Source organism: Ranitomeya variabilis, chromosome 7 (assembly GCF_051348905.1).
Source record: "Ranitomeya variabilis isolate aRanVar5 chromosome 7, aRanVar5.hap1, whole genome shotgun sequence".
Taxonomy (NCBI): domain Eukaryota; kingdom Metazoa; phylum Chordata; class Amphibia; order Anura; family Dendrobatidae; genus Ranitomeya; species Ranitomeya variabilis.
Window position 1 is genome coordinate 1,703,306 of NC_135238.1, and position 22,499 is coordinate 1,725,804.

Genomic DNA, 22,499 nt, shown 5'->3' on the forward strand with positions numbered 1-22,499 from the left:
GAATGACTGACACAAGGGAGATGAGGGGATGAAAATGATAGTGACACACGGGGGTGTAAGTCAGAAATCACCTGATATCTGTGAGTCGCCATCGCTGTTTCATTCACTCTGATGAATGGGACGTATTTGGTGGAATCCTCCAGGCTGGTGATGAGAGAAGAACATCACACCCAATATTACAAGGAGAAGCTACAGTAAAGAAATCCAAGACATGAGGTTCCTGGGAGCGTGAACAGCGGTGACAGAAGACATCCACCCTGAATGCCTGATAATCCTCTTGTGGCCTTCTCCCCCGATTTCTTTTAGTTGTCTGCTGGTCCCTCCTTGATCTCTTCCTCATCATCTCCTTATGATCTTTATTCTTTCCTACTTGCCTCCTTGTCATCATCTCCCGAGTCCTAATCTCTCATTTGTTTCCCATGTCTCCCATGCCCTCCAACTGTCTTCTCCTGAGCTCCTCTTCTTGTTTGCTTCTGGCCTCCTCCTGAGTTCTTAGTCATCTTCTCCTGATCTTTAAGTCATCCCCCCACATTTATTACTGATCATCTTGTGATCGTTTCCACTTCTTCCCCTTTTCTCTTCCTCTCCACCTCTTCTTATCCTGATCTCCTCCTGGTCTTTTCCTTGTTTCCTCAAATCTTCCTCTTCACCTTCCATTCTCCTCCACCTCAAAGAACATCCTCTGAGGCGTATGGCAGAAATTAGTGGTCACTGTTGACCAAGACACATGGAGGAGAGGGGGATGTCCATCTGCAATATGACAAGGGTCTCACCAGCAATTTGATAAGATTCCGAAGTGAAAACAATAGATTCTAGCAGCAATATATCAGGATTCATCGGCAACAAAACCTGATTCAATGACAACGTGACAGTATCTACCAGCAAAATGACAAGATCATGCAGCCACATGACAAGATCCGCTAGCATCATGACAGCTACAGAAAAGGATCCATCAACCAATCAAGTTCCATCAGCAGCATGACACAATCCATAAGTAAAATAAGAAGATCCCCCAACACAACAGGATCCACTAACATCTCTAAAGATTTCTATTATTCCCTCTACCTACTTACAGGTACATGGAGTTATTTCTGCAGCTATTTCACCACTGAGCTGTAGAGATCTGCAAAATATTGCACTCCTACAACATATTCCTCTGTCCTGCAAAATAAGTCACTGGCTCAGTCTCACCAATCAGGTAGGTACTTACCTCCGGCTGATGACGTGGATTGGATACAAGACGGGCACCTCGTATACTGTGAGGCTGGTGCTTCTGTTTCCATCTCTGTCAGAAGATAAAGTCCCAAACTGTAAACCTGAGGAACAATTACCCACGACCCAGGATGTCACCACACAGAAGATGGAGTGGCCATCTCTTACCTAACCATATTGCTGGACATACGATCAGCCCAGGACACATTGGGGACAACGCTGGACATGACGTAGACAATGTCCTGAGGAGCAGAGAGTGGGATCAGGTTCTGGTGAGCACTGGGCTCAGGGAAAACACTCAGTAACTAGGATCCAAGTGTGCTCTGATTATGCTGCAGGCTCCCCATCATCTCCAACGTCTCCCCACCATGTGATTGCTTCCCACTTTCATCCTTGGTGTCCGCCCTTTGTCTGGAGTTTCCTCACCTCATTTACTGCACCTCATCTTCATCTCCCGTGTCCCCTCCTTCTCAGCTTCCCCCACCCTCAATGTTCTCCATTATCATCCTCAGTGTCCCCCTTTCTACACCATTCCCCCATCCTCTTTGCTTTCCATCTTCATCCCCAGGACGGGTACCTCATTTTTGTCACTGATGGAGGTTTTATTTCCATCTCTATAAAGATAAAAGAGAAATTCTGTAAATACCAGAGAACCGATAACTCACAAGCCAAAACTTCCCAAGTGGACAGAGCGGCTTTCCCTCTCACCTCATCACACTGGTGGCCATAAAAATACGGTCATCCCAGGACACGTTGGAGACAACGCTGAACATGATGTGGACAACAGCCTGAGGAGCAAAGAAGATGATCATGTTCTGGTCATAGCTGAGAAGAAACAGTACCTAGAAGGCCCTCTGTCTGTGCGGCAGGATCCCCATCTTCACTTGCAATGTCCCCTCTAGCTCCGGGAGCTTCCACCACACTTGTTTTCCCTATTTTCACCTCCAGTAGCCCCTCTTGTACTGGAAGCCCTCCACCAGCCCCATTTTCCCTATTTTCACCTCCAGTAGCCCCTCTCGCTCTGGAAGCCCTCCACCAGCCCCATTTTCCCCATTTTCACCTCCAATGGCCCCTCTCTCTCTGGAAGCCCTCCACCAGCCCCATTTTCCCTATTTTCACCTCCAGTAGCCCCTCTCTCTCTGGAAGCCCTCCACCAGCCCCATTTTCCCTATTTTCACCTCCAGTAGCCCCTCTCGCTCTGGAAGCCCTCCACCAGCCCCATTTTCCCTATTTTCACCTCCAGTAGCCCCTCTCGTTCTGGAAGCCCTCCACCAGCCCCATTTTCCCTATTTTCACCTCCAGTAGCCCCTCTCGCTCTGGAAGCCCTCCACCAGCCCCATTTTCCCTATTTTCACCTCCAGTAGCCCCTCTCGCTCTGGAAGCCCTCCACCAGCCCCATTTTCCCTATTTTCACCTCCAGTAGCCCCTCTCGCTCTGGAAGCCCTCCACCAGCCCCATTTTCCCTATTTTCACCTCCAGTAGCCCCTCTCGCTCTGGAAGCCCTCCACCAGCCCCATTTTCCCTATTTTCACCTCCAGTAGCCCCTCTCGTTCTGGAAGCCCTCCACCAGCCCCATTTTCCCTATTTTCACCTCCAGTAGCCCCTCTCGCTCTGGAAGCCCTCCACCAGCCCCATTTTCCCTATTTTCACCTCCAGTAGCCCCTCTCGCTCTGGAAGCCCTCCACCAGCCCCATTTTCCCTATTTTCACCTCCAGTAGCCCCTCTCGCTCTGGAAGCCTTCCACCAGCCCCATTTTCCCTATTTTCACCTCCAGTAGCCCCTCTCGCTCTGGAAGCCCTCCACTAGCCCCATTTTCCCTATTTTCACCTCCAGTAGCCCCTCTCTCTCTGGAAGCCCTCCACCAGCCCCATTTTCCCTATTTTCACCTCCAGTAGCCCCTCTCGCTCTGGAAGCCCTCCACCAGCCCCATTTTCCCTATTTTCACCTCCAGTAGCCCCTCTCGTTCTGGAAGCCCTCCACCAGCCCCATTTTCCCTATTTTCACCTCCAGTAGCCCCTCTCGCTCTGGAAGCCCTCCACCAGCCCCATTTTCCCTATTTTCACCTCCAGTAGCCCCTCTCGCTCTGGAAGCCTTCCACCAGCCCCATTTTCCCTATTTTCACCTCCAGTAGCCCCTCTCGCTCTGGAAGCCCTCCACTAGCCCCATTTTCCCTATTTTCACCTCCAGTAGCCCCTCTCTCTCTGGAAGCCCTCCACCAGCCCCATTTTCCCTATTTTCACCTCCAGTAGCCCCTCTCGCTCTGGAAGCCCTCCACCAGCCCCATTTTCCCTATTTTCACCTCCAGTAGCCCCTCTCGTTCTGGAAGCCCTCCACCAGCCCCATTTTCCCTATTTTCACCTCCAGTAGCCCCTCTCGCTCTGGAAGCCCTCCACCAGCCCCATTTTCCCTATTTTCACCTCCAGTAGCCCCTCTCGCTCTGGAAGCCCTCCACCAGCCCCATTTTCCCTATTTTCACCTCCAGTAGCCCCTCTCGCTCTGGAAGCCCTCCACCAGCCCCATTTTCCCTATTTTCACCTCCAGTAGCCCCTCTCGCTCTGGAAGCCCTCCACCAGCCCCATTTTCCCTATTTTCACCTCCAGTAGCCCCTCTCGCTCTGGAAGCCTTCCACCAGCCCCATTTTCCCTATTTTCACCTCCAGTAGCCCCTCTCGCTCTGGAAGCCCTCCACTAGCCCCATTTTCCCTATTTTCACCTCCAGTAGCCCCTCTCGCTCTGGAAGCCCTCCACCAGCCCCATTTTCCCTATTTTCACCTCCAGTAGCCCCTCTCGCTCTGGAAGCCCTCCACCAGCCCCATTTTCCCTATTTTCACCTCCAGTAGCCCCTCTCGCTCTGGAAGCCCTCCACCAGCCCCATTTTCCCTATTTTCACCTCCAGTAGCCCCTCTCGTTCTGGAAGCCCTCCACCAGCCCCATTTTCCCTATTTTCACCTCCAGTAGCCCCTCTCGCTCTGGAAGCCCTCCACCAGCCCCATTTTCCCTATTTTCACCTCCAGTAGCCCCTCTCGCTCTGGAAGCCTTCCACCAGCGCCATTTTCCCTATTTTCACCTCCAGTAGCCCCTCTCGCTCTGGAAGCCCTCCACTAGCCCCATTTTCCCTATTTTCACCTCCAGTAGCCCCTCTCTCTCTGGAAGCCCTCCACCAGCCCCATTTTCCCTATTTTCACCTCCAGTAGCCCCTCTCGCTCTGGAAGCCCTCCACCAGCCCCATTTTCCCTATTTTCACCTCCAGTAGCCCCTCTCGTTCTGGAAGCCCTCCACCAGCCCCATTTTCCCTATTTTCACCTCCAGTAGCCCCTCTCGCTCTGGAAGCCCTCCACCAGCCCCATTTTCCCTATTTTCACCTCCAGTAGCCCCTCTCGCTCTGGAAGCCCTCCACCAGCCCCATTTTCCCTATTTTCACCTCCAGTAGCCCCTCTCGCTCTGGAAGCCCTCCACCAGCCCCATTTTCCCTATTTTCACCTCCAGTAGCCCCTCTCGCTCTGGAAGCCCTCCACCAGCCCCATTTTCCCTATTTTCACCTCCAGTAGCCCCTCTCGTTCTGGAAGCCCTCCACCAGCCCCATTTTCCCTATTTTCACCTCCAGTAGCCCCTCTCGCTCTGGAAGCCCTCCACCAGCCCCATTTTCCCTATTTTCACCTCCAGTAGCCCCTCTCGCTCTGGAAGCCCTCCACCAGCCCCATTTTCCCTATTTTCACCTCCAGTAGCCCCTCTCGCTCTGGAAGCCTTCCACCAGCCCCATTTTCCCTATTTTCACCTCCAGTAGCCCCTCTCGCTCTGGAAGCCCTCCACTAGCCCCATTTTCCCTATTTTCACCTCCAGTAGCCCCTCTCTCTCTGGAAGCCCTCCACCAGCCCCATTTTCCCTATTTTCACCTCCAGTAGCCCCTCTCGCTCTGGAAGCCCTCCACCAGCCCCATTTTCCCTATTTTCACCTCCAGTAGCCCCTCTCGTTCTGGAAGCCCTCCACCAGCCCCATTTTCCCTATTTTCACCTCCAGTAGCCCCTCTCGCTCTGGAAGCCCTCCACCAGCCCCATTTTCCCTATTTTCACCTCCAGTAGCCCCTCTCGCTCTGGAAGCCCTCCACCAGCCCCATTTTCCCTATTTTCACCTCCAGTAGCCCCTCTCGCTCTGGAAGCCCTCCACCAGCCCGCCCCATTTTCCCTATTTTCACCTCCAGTAGCCCCTCTCGCTCTGGAAGCCCTCCACCAGCCCCATTTTCCCTATTTTCACCTCCAGTAGCCCCTCTCGTTCTGGAAGCCCTCCACCAGCCCCATTTTCCCTATTTTCACCTCCAGTAGCCCCTCTCGCTCTGGAAGCCCTCCACTAGCCCCATTTTCCCTATTTTCACCTCCAGTAGCCCCTCTCTCTCTGGAAGCCCTCCACCAGCCCCATTTTCCCTATTTTCACCGCCAGTAGCCCCTCTCGCTCTGGAAGCCCTCCACCAGCCCCATTTTCCCTATTTTCACCTCCAGTAGCCCCTCTCGCTCTGGAAGCCCTCCACCAGCCCCATTTTCCCTATTTTCACCTCCAGTAGCCCCTCTCGCTCTGGAAGCCTTCCACCAGCCCCATTTTCCCTATTTTCACCTCCAGTAGCCCCTCTCGCTCTGGAAGCCCTCCACCAGCCCCATTTTCCCTATTTTCACCTCCAGTAGCCCCTCTCGCTCTGGAAGCCCTCCACTAGCCCCATTTTCCCTATTTTCACCTCCAGTAGCCCCTCTCTCTCTGGAAGCCCTCCACCAGCCCCATTTTCCCTATTTTCACCTCCAGTAGCCCCTCTCGCTCTGGAAGCCCTCCACCAGCCCCATTTTCCCTATTTTCACCTCCAGTAGCCCCTCTCGCTCTGGAAGCCCTCCACCAGCCCCATTTTCCCTATTTTCACCTCCAGTAGCCCCTCTCGCTCTGGAAGCCCTCCACCAGCCCCATTTTCCCTATTTTCACCTCCAGTAGCCCCTCTCGCTCTGGAAGCCCTCCACCAGCCCCATTTTCCCTATTTTCACCTCCAGTAGCCCCTCTCGCTCTGGAAGCCCTCCACCAGCCCCATTTTCCCTATTTTCACCTCCAGTAGCCCCTCTCGTTCTGGAAGCCCTCCACCAGCCCCATTTTCCCTATTTTCACCTCCAGTAGCCCCTCTCGCTCTGGAAGCCCTCCACTAGCCCCATTTTCCCTATTTTCACCTCCAGTAGCCCCTCTCTCTCTGGAAGCCCTCCACCAGCCCCATTTTCCCTATTTTCACCGCCAGTAGCCCCTCTCGCTCTGGAAGCCCTCCACCAGCCCCATTTTCCCTATTTTCACCTCCAGTAGCCCCTCTCGCTCTGGAAGCCCTCCACCAGCCCCATTTTCCCTATTTTCACCTCCAGTAGCCCCTCTCGCTCTGGAAGCCTTCCACCAGCCCCATTTTCCCTATTTTCACCTCCAGTAGCCCCTCTCGCTCTGGAAGCCTTCCACCAGCCCCATTTTCCCTATTTTCACCTCCAGTAGCCCCTCTCTCTCTGGAAGCCCTCCACCAGCCCCATTTTCCCTATTTTCACCTCCAGTAGCCCCTCTCTCTCTGGAAGCCCTCCACCAGCCCCATTTTCCCTATTTTCACCGCCAGTAGCCCCTCTCGCTCTGGAAGCCCTCCACCAGCCCCATTTTCCCTATTTTCACCTCCAGTAGCCCCTCTCGCTCTGGAAGCCCTCCACCAGCCCTATTTTCCCTATCTTCACCTCCAGTAGCCCCTCTCGCTCTGGAAGCCCTCCACCAGCCCCAGCCTCATTTTTCCTATTTTCACGTAGGGTTAACAGCGTGCAAGGCCCCACCGTTAGGGTCAGTGCAAGGAGCTAGACTCTCTTATGTAACTTTACAGAGAAATTTGCAGATAAGTATGGACAAAGAGCCAGTCACAAGTATCTGCAAGATAGAAAGCTAGTAAAGTAGGGTTGAGTCATACGTGCCAATTGTTGTGTCACCTTAGGGAAATAGTGCAAAGAGGAGCATGTAAGAAGCTCCATCCTGCACTGCAAATGTATTCTACCCCAATAGGAAAAGATTAGCCCCCACGGCTGGGAGAGGGCAAGGAATTCCATCACAGTGGGCAGCATAGAGATTTGTCATGATCTCTGCAGGCAGAGATCATAGCAAGCCTATAGAAGGACAAGCTCTCGGAAGATGGAACTATACTGACCATGAACTAAGCCTGCCGCGCAACTAGAAATAGCCAGGTAGCATTTCCTATTTATCGCTAGATGCCCAGCTCTGGCCTAAGACCTAAATAGCTAGCAGAGGGAAATATAAGACCTGGCTCACCTCTAGAGAAATATTCCAAAGAAGACAGTAGCCCCCCACATATAATGACGGTGAGTTCAGATGAAACAACAAACGCAGCAGGAAAATAGTCTTAGCAAATTTGAGGTCCGCTTACTAGATAGCAGAAGACAGATAGTATACTTTCATGGTCAGCAGAAAAACACTAACAAAACACCATCCAGAGATTACCTTAAACTCTGGCATTAACTCATAACGCCAGAGTAGCAATCCCTGATCAACGAGAGCTTTCCAGACACAGTAACAAAACTTCAGCTGTGAACTGGAACAAATAGGCAAAAACAAAACATGGACAAAAGTCCAACTTATCTAGTGGTTGTCTAGAAGCAGGAACAAGCACTGAGAGGCATCAGATAACATTGTTGACCGGCAAGAAACCACCAGAGAAATGAGCTTAAATAGCGACACCCACTACTGATGGAATCAGGTGAAACAGGAAAGAGGATGACAAGTCCAATTCCACAAGCGGCCACCGGGGGAGCCCAGAATCCAAATTCACAACAGTACCCCCCCCTCAAGGAGGGGGCACCGAACCCTCACCAGATCCACCAGGGCGACCAGGATGAGCCCCATGGAAGGCACGAACAAGATCAGAAGCATGAACATCAGATGCATTGACCCAAGAATTATCCTCCTGGCCGTAACCCTTCCAGTTGACCAGATACTGGAGTTTCCGTCTGGAAACACGAGAGTCCAAAATTTTCTCCACAACGTACTCCAACTCACCCTCAACCAACACCGGAGCAGGAGGCTCAACTGAAGGTACAACAGGTACCTCATACCTGCGCAATAACGACCGATGAAAAACGTTATGAATGGAAAAGGACGCAGGGAGGTCCAAACGGAAAGAAACAGGATTAAGAATCTCCAATATTCTATAAGGGCCGATGAACCGAGGTTTAAACTTAGGAGAAGAGACCCTCATAGGGACAAAACGAGAAGACAACCACACTAAATCTCCAACACAAAGCCGAGAACCAACACGACGATGACGGTTGGCAAAACGCTGAGTCTTCTCCTGGGACAACTTCAAATTGTCCATAACCTGCCCCCAGATGTGATGCAATCTCTCCACCACCGCATCCACTCCAGGACAATCCGAGGATTCCACCTGACCGGAGGAAAATCGAGGGTGAAACCCCGAATTACAGAAAAACGGGGACACCAAGGTGGAAGAACTGGCCCGATTATTGAGGGCGAACTCTGCCAATGGCAAAAAAGCAACCCAATCATCCTGGTCAGCAGAGACAAAACACCTCAGATATGTCTCAAGGGTCTGATTAGTCCGCTCGGTCTGGCCATTAGTCTGAGGGTGAAAAGCAGATGAAAAAGACAAATCTATGCCCATCCTAGCACAGAATGCCCGCCAAAATCTAGACACAAATTGGGTACCTCTGTCAGAAACAATATTCTCAGGAATACCGTGCAATCGGACAACATTCTGAAAAAACAGAGGAACCAACTCAGAAGAAGAAGGCAACTTGGGCAGAGGAACCAAATGGACCATTTTAGAGAAACGGTCACAGACCACCCAGATGACAGACATCTTCTGGGAAACAGGCAGATCTGAAATAAAATCCATCGAGATGTGTGTCCAAGGCCTCTTAGGAATAGGCAAGGGCAACAGCAGTCCGCTAGCCCGAGAACTACAAGACTTGGCCCGAGCACAAACGTCACATGACTGCACAAAGACTCGCACATCTCGTGACAGAGAAGGCCACCAGAAGGATCTTGCCACCAAATCCCTGGTACCAAAAATTCCGGGATGACCTGCCAATGCAGAAGAATGTACCTCAGAGATGACTCTGCTGGTCCAATCATCCGGAACAAACAGTCTATCAGGCGGACAACGATCCGGTCTATCCGCCTGAAACTCTTGCAAGAACCGCCGCAGATCAGGAGAAACGGCCGACAAAATTACTCCCTCCCTAAGGATACCTGTGGGTTCAGAATTACCAGGAGAGTCCGGGTCAAAACTCCTAGAAAGGGCATCTGCCTTAACATTCTTAGAACCCGGTAGGTATGACACCACAAAATTAAAGCGAGAAAAAAATAAAGACCAGCGCGCCTGTCTAGGATTCAGGCGTCTGGCAGTCTCAAGATAAATCAAATTTTTGTGGTCAGTCAATACCACCACCTGATGCCTAGCCCCCTCGAGCCAATGGCGCCACTCCTCAAACGCCCACTTCATGGCCAAAAGCTCCCGATTCCCAACATCATAATTCCGCTCTGCGGGCGAAAATTTGCGAGAAAAGAAGGCACAAGGCCTAATGACGGAGCAGTCGGAACCTTTCTGCGACAACACTGCCCCAGCTCCGATCTCCGAAGCGTCAACCTCAACCTGAAAAGGCAGATTCACATCAGGCTGACGCAACACAGGGGCAGAGGCAAAACGGCGCTTAAGCTCCTGAAAGGCCTCTACAGCATGAGGGGACCAATTAGCAACATCAGCGCCTTGTCTGGTCAAATCAGTCAGTGGTTTAACGACATCCGAAAAACCAGCAATAAATCGGCGGTAAAAGTTGGCAAAGCCCAAAAATCTCTGAAGACCCTTAAGAGAGGAGGGCTGAGTCCAGTCACAAATAGCTTGCACCTTGACGGGATCCATCTCAATGGAAGAGGGAGAAAAAATATACCCCAAAAAGGAAATTTTCTGGACCCCAAAAACGCACTTAGACCCCTTCACACATAAAGAATTAGACCGCAGAACCTGAAAAACTCTCCTGACCTGCTGGACATGAGAGTCCCAGTCATCAGAAAAAATCAGAATATCATCCAGATATATTATCATAAATTTATCCAGAAAATCGCGGAAAATATCATGCATAAAAGACTGGAAAACTGAAGGGGCATTAGAAAGACCAAAAGGCATGACCAAATACTCAAAGTGGCCCTCGGGCGTATTAAATGCGGTCTTCCACTCATCCCCCTGCCTGATCCGCACCAAATTATACGCCCCACGAAGATCAATTTTAGAGAACCACTTAGCCCCCTTTATACGAGCAAACAAATCAGTAAGCAATGGCAATGGGTATTGATACTTAACAGTGATCTTATTCAGAAGCCGATAATCAATACATGGTCTCAAAGAGCCGTCTTTTTTTGAGACAAAGAAAAACCCAGCTCCCAAGGGAGAAGAAGATGGACGAATATGTCCCTTTTCCAAAGACTCCTTTATATATTCCCGCATAGCAGCATGTTCCGGCACAGACAAATTAAACAAACGACCCTTTGGATATTTACAACCCGGTATCAAATCTATGGCACAATCGCACTCACGGTGCGGAGGTAACGACCCAAGCTTGGGTTCGTCAAAGACGTCTTGATAATCAGAGAGGAACTCAGGGACTTCAGAGGGAATGGACGACGAAATAGAAACCAAAGGTACGTCCCCATGAATACCCTTACATCCCCAGCTCAACACAGACATTGCTCTCCAGTCCAAGACTGGGTTGTGAGACTGCAACCATGGCAATCCCAGTACCAAATCGTCATGTAAATTATACAGCACCAGGAAACGAATAATCTCCTGGTGATCCGGATTGATACGCATGGTTACTTGTGTCCAGTATTGTGGTTTATTATTAGCCAATGGGGTGGAGTCAATCCCCTTCAGAGGAATAAGAGTCTCCAAAGGCTCTAAATCAAAACCACAACGATTGGCAAAGGACCAATCCATAAGACTCAGAGCGGCGCCAGAGTCAACATAGGCGTCCGTGGCAATGGATGACAAAGAGCAAATCAGGGTTACAGACAAAATAAACTTAGACTGAATGGTGCCAATGGAAACAGATTTATCAAGCTTCTTTGTACGCCTAGAGCATGCCGATATAACATGAGTAGAATCCCCACAATAGAAACACAATCCATTCTTCCGTCTAAAATTCTGTCGCTCGCTCCTGGACAGAATTCTATCACACTGCATACTTTCTGGCGTCTTTTCCATAGACACCGCCAGATGGTGCACCGGTTTGCGCTCCCGCAGACGCCTATCAATCTGAATAGCCATTGTCATGGACTCATTCAGACCTGCAGGCAAAGGGAACCCCACCATAACATCCTTAACGGCATCAGAGAGACCTTCTCTGAAAGTTGCCGCCAAGGCGCACTCATTCCACTGAGTAAGCACAGACCATTTACGGAATTTTTGGCAGAAAACTTCAGCTTCGTCTTGCCCCTGAGATAGTGCCATCAAAGTTTTTTCTGCCTGAAGTTCCAAATGAGGTTCCTCATAAAGCAAGCCCAAGGCCAGAAAAAACGCATCCACATCGCGTAACGCAGGATCCCCTGCTGGCAATGAGAAGGCCCAATCTTGAGGGTCACCCCTGAGCAAGGAAATCACAATCCTAACCTGCTGAGCAGGGTCTCCAGCTGAACGAGACTTCAGGGACAAATAAAGCTTACAATTATTTCGGAAATTCTGGAAGCTAGCTCTATTCCCTGTGAAGAACTCCGGCAAAGAAATTCTCGGCTCAGATACCGGAGCATGTACCACAAAATCTTGTAAATTTTGTACTTTCGTGATGAGATTATTCAAACCCGCAGTTACACTCTGGAGATCCATTATTGTCAGGTGCACACAGAGCATACAGAGATTAGGAGGAGAGAGAAAGAAAAGACTGCAGCAAGGCAGACTGGAGAGAAAAAAAAAAAAAAAAACAATTCCAGCAGACTTCTTATAACTCTCCTCTCTAAACCTGGGTCTTTAACACTTTACTGGCCGGTCAAACTGTCATGATCTCTGCAGGCAGAGATCATAGCAAGCCTATAGAAGGACAAGCTCTCGGAAGATGGAACTATACTGACCATGAACTAAGCCTGCCGCGCAACTAGAAATAGCCAGGTAGCATTTCCTATTTATCGCTAGATGCCCAGCTCTGGCCTAAGACCTAAATAGCTAGCAGAGGGAAATATAAGACCTGGCTCACCTCTAGAGAAATATTCCAAAGAAGACAGTAGCCCCCCACATATAATGACGGTGAGTTCAGATGAAACAACAAACGCAGCAGGAAAATAGTCTTAGCAAATTTGAGGTCCGCTTACTAGATAGCAGAAGACAGATAGTATACTTTCATGGTCAGCAGAAAAACACTAACAAAACACCATCCAGAGATTACCTTAAACTCTGGCATTAACTCATAACGCCAGAGTAGCAATCCCTGATCAACGAGAGCTTTCCAGACACAGTAACAAAACTTCAGCTGTGAACTGGAACAAATAGGCAAAAACAAAACATGGACAAAAGTCCAACTTATCTAGTGGTTGTCTAGAAGCAGGAACAAGCACTGAGAGGCATCAGATAACATTGTTGACCGGCAAGAAACCACCAGAGAAATGAGCTTAAATAGCGACACCCACTACTGATGGAACCAGGTGAAACAGGAAAGAGGATGACAAGTCCAATTCCACAAGCGGCCACCGGGGGAGCCCAGAATCCAAATTCACAACAGAGATTATTCCCATTAGTTATGAGTGTATTTGCTGATAAGGTGAAGAACAACTGCCATAACAGAGAAAATTAGACACAGCAGAGGTGAGCGTAGAGGCTTTTCCTGACTGTGAGATGTGCCATACCAGAGACATCCAAGCTCTGAGGCCTTAGTAGAAAGACAATGATCACTCCAGACTCGGAGAACATAGAAGTTCTTGTGTGTGACCAACTGTGATGCAGTAATTGATTGAGTAGGCAGCAAGTGTGCAAGATGCCAGGCAGGAGCTACTGTAGAATATCACTACCAAGAGAGGTTAGCCTGAGAGGCAGCAGCACGGTGGATGCAGGCTGCACTGAACTGTGAAGGAGACAAAGCAATAAAGGAAGTGCTGCTGAAGTGTTTGCCAGCAGTCTGCTGCAAGTATGAGCAAAGCATATTCAGTCCAACAAGTGCAGTAGCCCACAGTATGCACTAAGATGTATGCAAAAATCGAATACATGAAATTTATCTCCGTAAGGACTAGGCCTGTTTCTCATAATGACCAAGACAGATTTTAACAATCGGGTATCTGTGACTAATAATAACTGTAAAAGTTTTATATATCCAAGTAATTATGTTTTTACAACACATTGTTCTATATTTATGTAGCAAGAGTAAACCAAAATACAAAAAAAAATCTAAGCCTGAATATGTTGACCGTACATACATACGGTAATAACACGTGACAAAAGTTATATTTCCAGATTTCTACTTTATTCTGACAGCAACAAAGTTGGAAAAGCCCTAAATTTGGAGTTTGGATGTGGCCATTGTAGGCCTTTAGGACAAAGCAGTGTCTTTTTATTGCCACGTTGGCATAGTAGTTTTCTGTTGCTTCTCAGCGGTGTCTGTCAGTTGAAGCGTTTGGGGGCAGAGATGACCTATCTGTTAGTAACTCATTGTGGGGAGAAATCGATAAAAGCAGCAGTTGTTTCCTCTCGTCAGTGCGGCACAGATCGGGGTTCTGGGGGTAGCGTCATTATGGGGAGACCACGCTACTATAGATGTATTTACTATGCTCTTCTCAGAGCCGCGCGTTCTGCAGTCTGTCGGAGGGTTACTTTTTGGGTGACGAGCTGTAGTTTGGGTACATACAAATATTTGATGGATTCCTTTTAGTGAGGCTGGAGGAGCAGAGTCCCGCTATTCGGGCTGAATGGCGAGTGCTTTTATTGTGGGTCTGTAGCCACAGTTTGATCACATTTTACTACTTTATCGACACCTCTCTGCTCTGCGCTGCCTCAGCTCCGGAGAGCCGCAACGCTTACTTTCCCTTTTCTACATAAAAGAGCTGTAGATTCATTCTGGCCAATTTTGAATATATAAAACTTTTTATTTCGCTTTTTGTGAGGAGGGATGAATAAAAATGCCAATTTTGGCATCGTGCAGGACAAACATTGATATACTGTTGTGTTTCATGTCATTACGGAGACGGCAATACCTAACATATGGCTTCTTATGCTACATTTATTTTATTTCCAGATTAAAACTATTTTTTTTTTTGGTGGGGGGGTGGGAGTGGGATTTTTGAGAGGGTGTTCGTAGCTTCTTTATTTTTACAGTATTTTTAGTCAGCCAAGAGGACTGTTCCATATGCGGTCATGATCGCACTAGCGGTCCACCAGGAGTGCCAAGCGGCCCACCAGGAGTGTCGAGCGGTACACGAGGAGTGCCGAGCGGTCCGCCAGGAGTGCCGAGTGGTACACGAGGAGTGCCGAGCGGTCCGCCAGGAGTGCTGAGCGGTACACGAGGAGTGCCGAGCGGCCCACCAGGAATGTCGAGCGGTACACAAGGAGTGCTGAGGGGTAAACGAGGAGTGCCGAGCGGTACACGAGGAGTACCGAGCGGTAAACGAGGAGTGTTGAGCGGTACACGAGGAGTGCCGAGCGGTACACGAGGAATGTCGAGCGGTACACGAGGAGTGCCGAGGGGTACACGAGGAGTGCCGAGGGGTACACGAGGAGTGCCGAGCGGTACACGAGGAGTGCCGAGCGGTACACGAGGAGTGCCGAGCGGTCCACCAGGAGTGCCGAGCGGTACACGAGGAGTGCCGAGCGGTCCACCAGGAGTGCCGAGCGGTACACGAGGAGTGCCGAGCGGTCCACCAGGAGTGCCGAGCGGTACACGAGGAGTGCCGAGCGGTCCACCAGGAGTGCCGAGCGGTAAACGAGGAGGGCCGAGCGGTCCACCAGCAGTGCCGAGCGCTACACGAGGAGTGCCGAGCGGTCCACCAGCAGTGCCGAGCGGTCCACCAGGAGTGCCGAGCGGTCCACCAGGAGTGCCGAGCGGTCCACCAGGAGTGCCGAGCGGTCCACCAGCAGTGCCGAGCGGTCCACCAGGAGTGCCGAGCGGTCCACCAGGAGTGCCGAGCGGTCCACCAGGAGTGCCGAGCGGTCCACCAGGAGTGCCGAGCGGTCCACCAGGAGTGCCGAGCGGTCCACCAGGAGTGCCGAGCGGTCCACCAGGAGTGCCGAGCGCTGGCAGCTGTTCACACTTGTTTTATTCTGGACGGAGGGGCCGGGCAGCCTTTAGTATCGTGTTAGCGCTGTGCTGAATATAAACTGTCTAGCTCAGACGAAGCCTGTGATCTCCTAAATACACATTGTACTCACCAAGCTCATGGTCTCACACATGGACACTAGCTGGTGACCATCTGCAGCACTTTCACCATCCCTGAGTAAGGGGGACACCATGTCCAACAGGGGCCTCCATATGGTATAAATGAGCACAACATCACCTTGCATACACCGTACACCCTTTTGTCCCTTGTTCTCACCCACAAAGCTCTCCACAGTGCGGCCCCCCTTACATCTCCTCACTCATTTCTGGCTATCGGCCTAACCGACCGCTGCGCTCTGCAGATGACTTTCGACTAACCTCTGCACTAATCCGTACCTCCCACTCCCGACTCCAAGACTTCTCCCGTGCTGCGCCGATCCTCTGGAATGCTCTACCCCAAGATATTAGGACCATCCTCAACTTGCATAGTTTTAGGGGCACCCTCAAAACACATTTGTTCAGAGCGGCCTATCACGTTCCCTAATCAAAGTCATTTTATGTTTGTGTGTGTGTGTAGCCCATTCACTATCTCCATCTACCCCCCACCCCCTGAAGATGGCTGGACCATCATTGTAAATATATCATTGTAAATACACACCTGTACTTTGTATCCCCCCACCTCATTGTAGATTGTAAGCTCTCACGAGCAGGGGCGGATTATTGTGCTTTATTACTGTATTGTTAATGTTGTTACCTACTGTATGACTTGTGTTTGAAACTGTTAAACTGTAAAGCGCTGCGGAATATGTTGGCGCTATATAAATAAAGATTATTATTATTATTTTGTCAACATCCGCTCGACCTTCTTCATTGCTCCATCTTCACCCTGTGTCCCCACTTTTGCCATGTACTTCCCTCCACATCCATAGTCACCACCTCCACCATCCTCATTGCTCCTGCTCATCATCCTCTGTGTCCACACTTTCCCCATAGTTGCCCCTCAGCTTAATACCCCGTGTCCCCCACTTTCCCCATAGTCACCACCTCCACCATCCTCATTGCTCCCGCTCATCATCCTCTGTGTCCACTTTCCCCATAGTTGCCCCTCAGCTTAATACCCCGTGTCCCCCACTTTCCGCATAGTTACCACCTCCACCATCCTCATTGCTCCCGCTCATCATCCTCTGTGTCCACACTTTCCCCATAGTTGCCCCTCAGCTTAATACCCCGTGTCCCCCACTTTCCCCATAGTCACCACCTCCACCATCCTCATTGCTCCCGCTCATCATCCTCTGTGTCCACACTTTCCCCATAGTTGCCCCTCAGCTTAATACCCCGTGTCCCCCACTTTCCCCATAGTCACCACCTCCACCATCCTCATTGCTCCTGCTCATCATCCTCTGTGTCCACACTTTCCCCATAGTTGCCCCTCAGCTTAATCCCCCGTGTCTCCCACTTTCCCCATAGTCACCACCTCCACCATCCTCATTGCTCCTGCTCATCATCCTCTGTGTCCACACTTTCCCCATAGTTGCCCTTCAGCTTAATCCTCCTTGTCCCCCACTTTCCCCATAGTCACCACCTTCACCATCCTCATTGCTCCTGCTCATCATCCTCTGTGTCCACACTTTCCCCATAGTTGCCCCTCAGCTTAATACCCCGTGTCCCCCACTTTCCGCATAGTCACCACCTCCACCATCCTCATTGCTCCCGCTCATCATCCTCTGTGTCCACACTTTCCCCATAGTTGCCCCTCAGCTTAATCCCCCGTGTCTCCCACTTTCCCCATAGTCACCACCTCCACCATCCTCATTGCTCCTGCTCATCATCCTCTGTGTCCACACTTTCCCCATAGTTGCCCTTCAGCTTAATCCTCCTTGTCCCCCACTTTCCCCATAGTCACCACCTTCACCATCCTCATTGCTCCTGCTCATCATCCTCTACCGTGTCCACACTTTCCCCATAGTTGCCCCTCAGCTTAATCCCCCGTGTCTCCCACTTTCCCCATAGTCACCACCTCCACCATCCTCATTGCTCCCGCTCATCATCCTCTGTGTCCACACTTTCCCCATAGTTGCCCCTCAGCTTAATACCCCGTGTCCCCCACTTTCCCCATAGTCACCACCTCCACCATCCTCATTGCTCCCGCTCATCATCCTCTGTGTCCACACTTTCCCCATAGTTGCCCCTCAGCTTAATACCCCGTGTCCCCCACTTTCCCCATAGTCACCACCTCCACCATCCTCATTGCTCCTGCTCATCATCCTCTGTGTCCACACTTTCCCCATAGTTGCCCCTCAGCTTAATCCCCCGTGTCTCCCACTTTCCCCATAGTCACCACCTCCACCATCCTCATTGCTCCCGCTCATCATCCTCTGTGTCCACACTTTCCCCATAGTTGCCCCTCAGCTTAATCCCCCGTGTCTCCCACTTTCCCCATAGTCACCACCTCCACCATCCTCATTGCTCCTGCTCATCATCCTCTGTGTCCACACTTTCCCCATAGTTGCCCTTCAGCTTAATCCTCCTTGTCCCCCACTTTCCCCATAGTCACCACCTTCACCATCCTCATTGCTCCTGCTCATCATCCTCTACTGTGTCCACACTTTCCCCATAGTTGCCCCTCAGCTTAATACCCCGTGTCCCCCACTTTCCGCATAGTCACCACCTCCACCATCCTCATTGCTCCCGCTCATCATCCTCTGTGTCCACACTTTCCCCATAGTTGCCCCTCAGCTTAATACCCCGTGTCCCCCACTTTCCCCATAGTCACCACCTCCACCATCCTCATTGCTCCTGCTCATCATCCTCTGTGTCCACACTTTCCCCATAGTTGCCCCTCAGCTTAATCCCCCGTGTCTCCCACTTTCCCCATAGTCACCACCTCCACCATCCTCATTGCTCCTGCTCATCATCCTCTGTGTCCACACTTTCCCCATAGTTGCCCTTCAGCTTAATCCTCCTTGTCCCCCACTTTCCCCATAGTCACCACCTTCACCATCCTCATTGCTCCTGCTCATCATCCTCTGTGTCCACACTTTCCCCATAGTTGCCCCTCAGCTTAATACCCCGTGTCCCCCACTTTCCGCATAGTCACCACCTCCACCATCCTCATTGCTCCCGCTCATCATCCTCTGTGTCCACACTTTCCCCATAGTTGCCCCTCAGCTTAATACCCCGTGTCCCCCACTTTCCCCATAGTCACCACCTCCACCATCCTCATTGCTCCTGCTCATCATCCTCTGTGTCCACACTTTCCCCATAGTTGCCCCTCAGCTTAATCCCCCGTGTCTCCCACTTTCCCCATAGTCACCACCTCCACCATCCTCATTGCTCCTGCTCATCATCCTCTGTGTCCACACTTTCCCCATAGTTGCCCTTCAGCTTAATCCTCCTTGTCCCCCACTTTCCCCATAGTCACCACCTTCACCATCCTCATTGCTCCTGCTCATGATCCTCTACCGTGTCCACACTTTCCCCATAGTTGCCCCTCAGCTTAATCCCCCGTGTCCCCCACTTTCCGCATAGTCACCACCTCCACCATCCTCATTGCTCCTGCTCATCATCCCGTGTCCACACTTTCCCCATGGTTGCCCCTCATCTTAATCCCCCGTGTCCCCCACTTTCCGCATAGTTACCACCTCCACCATCCTCATTGCTCCTGCTCATCATCCCGTGTCCACACTTTCCCCATGGTTGCCCCTCATCTTAATCCCCCGTGTCCCCCACTTTCCGCATAGTTACCACCTCCACCATCCTCATTGCTCCCGCTCATCATCCTCTGTGTTCCCACTTTCCCTTTAGTCACCCCCTACCATCTTCATTGCCCATGTCCATCCCTCGTGTACCCTCTTTTCTGACCTCCCAAAATTCACAGTGCTCCCCATCTTCATCTACGGTGTCCCCTCCACCCCTTCTTCTACAATCTTCATTGGTCGTTTGTTCCATCTCGTCTCACCCAGACTCGTCTCTTTAGGATCGGGTGGCTGATGTTACATGCCAGTTTCTGCTCTTTAAAGTCTCCACACTCCAGAGGGATCCAGTGAGAAGCCTGTACACAGGAGGAGGCCATAATGAGCGCTCATACAGGAAAACAGCATGCACATCACAACATCTGCCGTACCTCTGTGACATTGGCTTTGCGGTAAGACAGTCCAGGTGGGACGTCGAGGTGCAGTCTGGTCTGATGAGCCCGCTCATTCATGTTTTGTAGGTTAAGGAACATGGAGAACAGGGTGCCATCCTCCAGCACCAGTGGAGAATGACTGTAACAGAAGCCACAATGATCCGTCAGCTGTATCACAGCGGGAGGCGGCCCCCCAAGACCATCATAGGACCATCCCAGTGAGTATAAGTCTCTCCTGCTCCACCATATCTGCTCATCTCATACACAGGTAGCAGATGGTGACTAATGGTGGATACGAGTGCCACTAGCTGTCTTCTGCATGGTGACAGCCATGGCCCCTCTCCCATTGCGGAGTCTGGTTGAGACTGGGGTTCACCTAGCGACTCAATGTTAAACCCTGGGATCAGCTGTGACATGTGACAACTTCAGGTCAGTGGGGGGCACTTACTATAGTTTAATGCTCAGGTCTGGATTACAGATCTTTCCTTCTTCACAGATTTGAAACGAAATCTAAAGAGAGGAAAGATAAGAATACAGCAGGTTGAGGTCAGAAATCCACAACGTCCCACTCTGGCCAATGTGGTCACTGTACCCAAGACCACCCCTCAAACGTGCAAGAGACCTACTAGAATGGACTACCCACCCTGTAGGAAAGTGAACTGTGGGCTTCACACCTACCAGGTTGGTGGCATTAAGATCTGTGGACTGTAATACATGCCAAGGAGGGGAAACCTGCTGTACTACAGCTGTGAGAAACACCTGCACCTCCGAAACGTCCTCCACACCACAGTCCTATGGAAGAAGAGAAACGTGAGCCAAACAGCTACCACTGCACACCTGGAGTGAGGATGGCCAAGACTGCTTCACCTGGAGGTATACAGTGTGGTTCTGACACCAGGTTCCAGGCCCCAGGATCTCCTCTGTCCGTGTCATCTTTCTCTGCTTGTCTGTGAAGAACATTCGGCTCTCAGGCTTTAGAGAATCAAGAGTAAGATTGTAATGGATGGATATGGACATGGAGCCTGAAAGACAAGATATAACAGTGTGGCCTATAAGCACGGGACAACTTCCGGCAGACGTGAGCCCGGGGCCACATCCATGAGGCATGAGCAGGTTCAGGTCCAGCATACAGCGTCACATTTCTTTCCTACCTGTATATTTGGAGGTCAGTATTTCGACATGAACACATGCCTCTAGGGTCAACATGTTGTCACAGCCACTCACCTCCTGGCTGGAAAGAACCATGTGCGTCTGGTTGGCCATGAGGCTCAGACTCACGTTGAGTACAGGTTTGGATCTGTGTAGAGAGTAACATAAGATAGATCTGAATCCTCACCTCCAAATCTTCAGCCCACATTATAAGACCACGCTCAGATCCATCAGGACAATGGAATCCGCGGGCGCTCAGCTGTCTGGTGGGAGAAATTGTGAGGAGATTTGTGGCCTGAGCTCAGATGAAGCCGTAGAGAGCTCTCAGAGGCTACTGGACCTCAATATCAATGGTGCCATGCCAGGGACAGGTCTTCATTATCATAGACGTAGAACTCAGGTATCTTTATTTGGTGGCAGTGTCACAAAAGATGACATCATTGTACTGAAGCCCATAGGAGCACAAAGGGAGTGGGTTACCCTGACCCTCTTCCTCTAAGATAGTGTGGGATCTCGCTGGGAATGCTGGACCCTGAACCCACACCCACAGTGACATCTATTTCTGACCTACTGTTTGAGCACAAAGACATCATACGACCTGTGCAAAGTCACGTGACCCAGCGATCCTACAACCACATCGATTAGGCCATCCTCTGTCATGTCCAAGACTCCATGTATGGAGAGACCAAAGCCCAGGATCCCTGAAGGACTGTGCAGCCTCTGAAAGACAAGAGACAACTCAACATGGACTGTCTACCCTACTCAATAACGCTCACCTCCATCAACCTCAGGACCCTCTTTCTCTTGTCCGTCACCTCCAGAACCCTTCGGCTCTTCTCCATCACCCCCCAGGACCCTCTGTCTCTTGTCCATCACCCCCCCATGACCCTCCGTCTCTCAATCATCACCTCCAGAACACTTTTTCTCTTATTCATCATCCCCAGGACCCTCCGTCACCTCGAGGACCCTCAGTCTCTCATCCATCACTCCAAGGACCCTCCGTCTCTCGTCTATCACCCCCAAGGACTCTGCATCTTTCGTTTTTCACCTTCCGGACCCTGCGTCTCTGATCCATCACCTTTGTGAACCTCCGTCTCTCGTACGTCACCTTCACCTTCAGGACCCTCAGTCTCTTGTCCATCACCCCCCCCCCCCCCCCCCCAAGACCCTCCGTCTCTCAATCATCACCTCCAGAACACTTTTTCTCTTATTCATCATCCCCAGGACCCTCCGTCACCTCGAGGACCCTCAGTCTCTCATCCATCACTCCAAGGACCCTCCGTCTCTCGTCTATCACCCCAAGGACTCTGCATCTTTCGTTTTTCACCTTCCGGACCCTGCGTCTCTGATCCATCACCTTTGTGAACCTCCGTCTCTCGTACATCACCTTCAGGACCCTCAGTCTCTTGTCCATCACCCCCCCCCCCCCCCCCAAGACCCTCCGTCTCTCAATCATCACCTCCAGAACACTTTTTCTCTTATTCATCATGCCCAGGACCCTCCGTCACCTCGAGGACCCTCAGTCTCTTATCCATCACTCCAAGGACCCTCCGTCTCTCGTCTATCACCCCAAGGACTCTGCATCTTTCGTTTTTCACCTTCCGGACCCTGCGTCTCTGATCCATCACCTTTGTGAACCTCCGTCTCTCGTACGTCACCTTCACCTTCAGGACCCTCAGTCTCTTGTCCATCACCCCCCCCCCCCCCCCCCAAGACCCT

The 22,499-nt window shown here is 51.0% G+C and overlaps 1 protein-coding gene across 3 annotated transcripts in view; it reads right to left on the bottom strand.

Moving 5' to 3' along the window:
- LOC143784993 (integrin alpha-L-like) overlaps window positions 1-22,499 on the bottom strand; it is a 105,326-nt gene that overhangs the window by 24,841 nt on the left and 57,986 nt on the right. For 2 of the 3 annotated variants that reach the window (XM_077273620.1, XM_077273621.1), the window contains exons 15-26: window positions 21,379-21,500; window positions 20,783-20,928; window positions 20,499-20,653; window positions 20,310-20,423; window positions 20,080-20,141; window positions 19,629-19,770; window positions 19,464-19,556; window positions 1,921-2,000; window positions 1,790-1,826; window positions 1,381-1,454; window positions 1,211-1,285; window positions 72-144 (exon numbers count right to left, since the gene is read on the bottom strand). In XM_077273620.1, the coding sequence (XP_077129735.1) occupies window positions 72-144; window positions 1,211-1,285; window positions 1,381-1,454; window positions 1,790-1,826; window positions 1,921-2,000; window positions 19,464-19,556; window positions 19,629-19,770; window positions 20,080-20,141; window positions 20,310-20,423; window positions 20,499-20,653; window positions 20,783-20,928; window positions 21,379-21,500 (1,173 nt within the window). Of the gene's footprint in view, window positions 1-71; window positions 145-562; window positions 751-1,210; window positions 1,286-1,380; window positions 1,455-1,789; window positions 1,827-1,920; window positions 2,001-19,463; window positions 19,557-19,628; window positions 19,771-20,079; window positions 20,142-20,309; window positions 20,424-20,498; window positions 20,654-20,782; window positions 20,929-21,378; window positions 21,501-22,499 lie in introns of those variants that run through there. The other variant, XM_077273622.1, reaches the window with a different exon arrangement.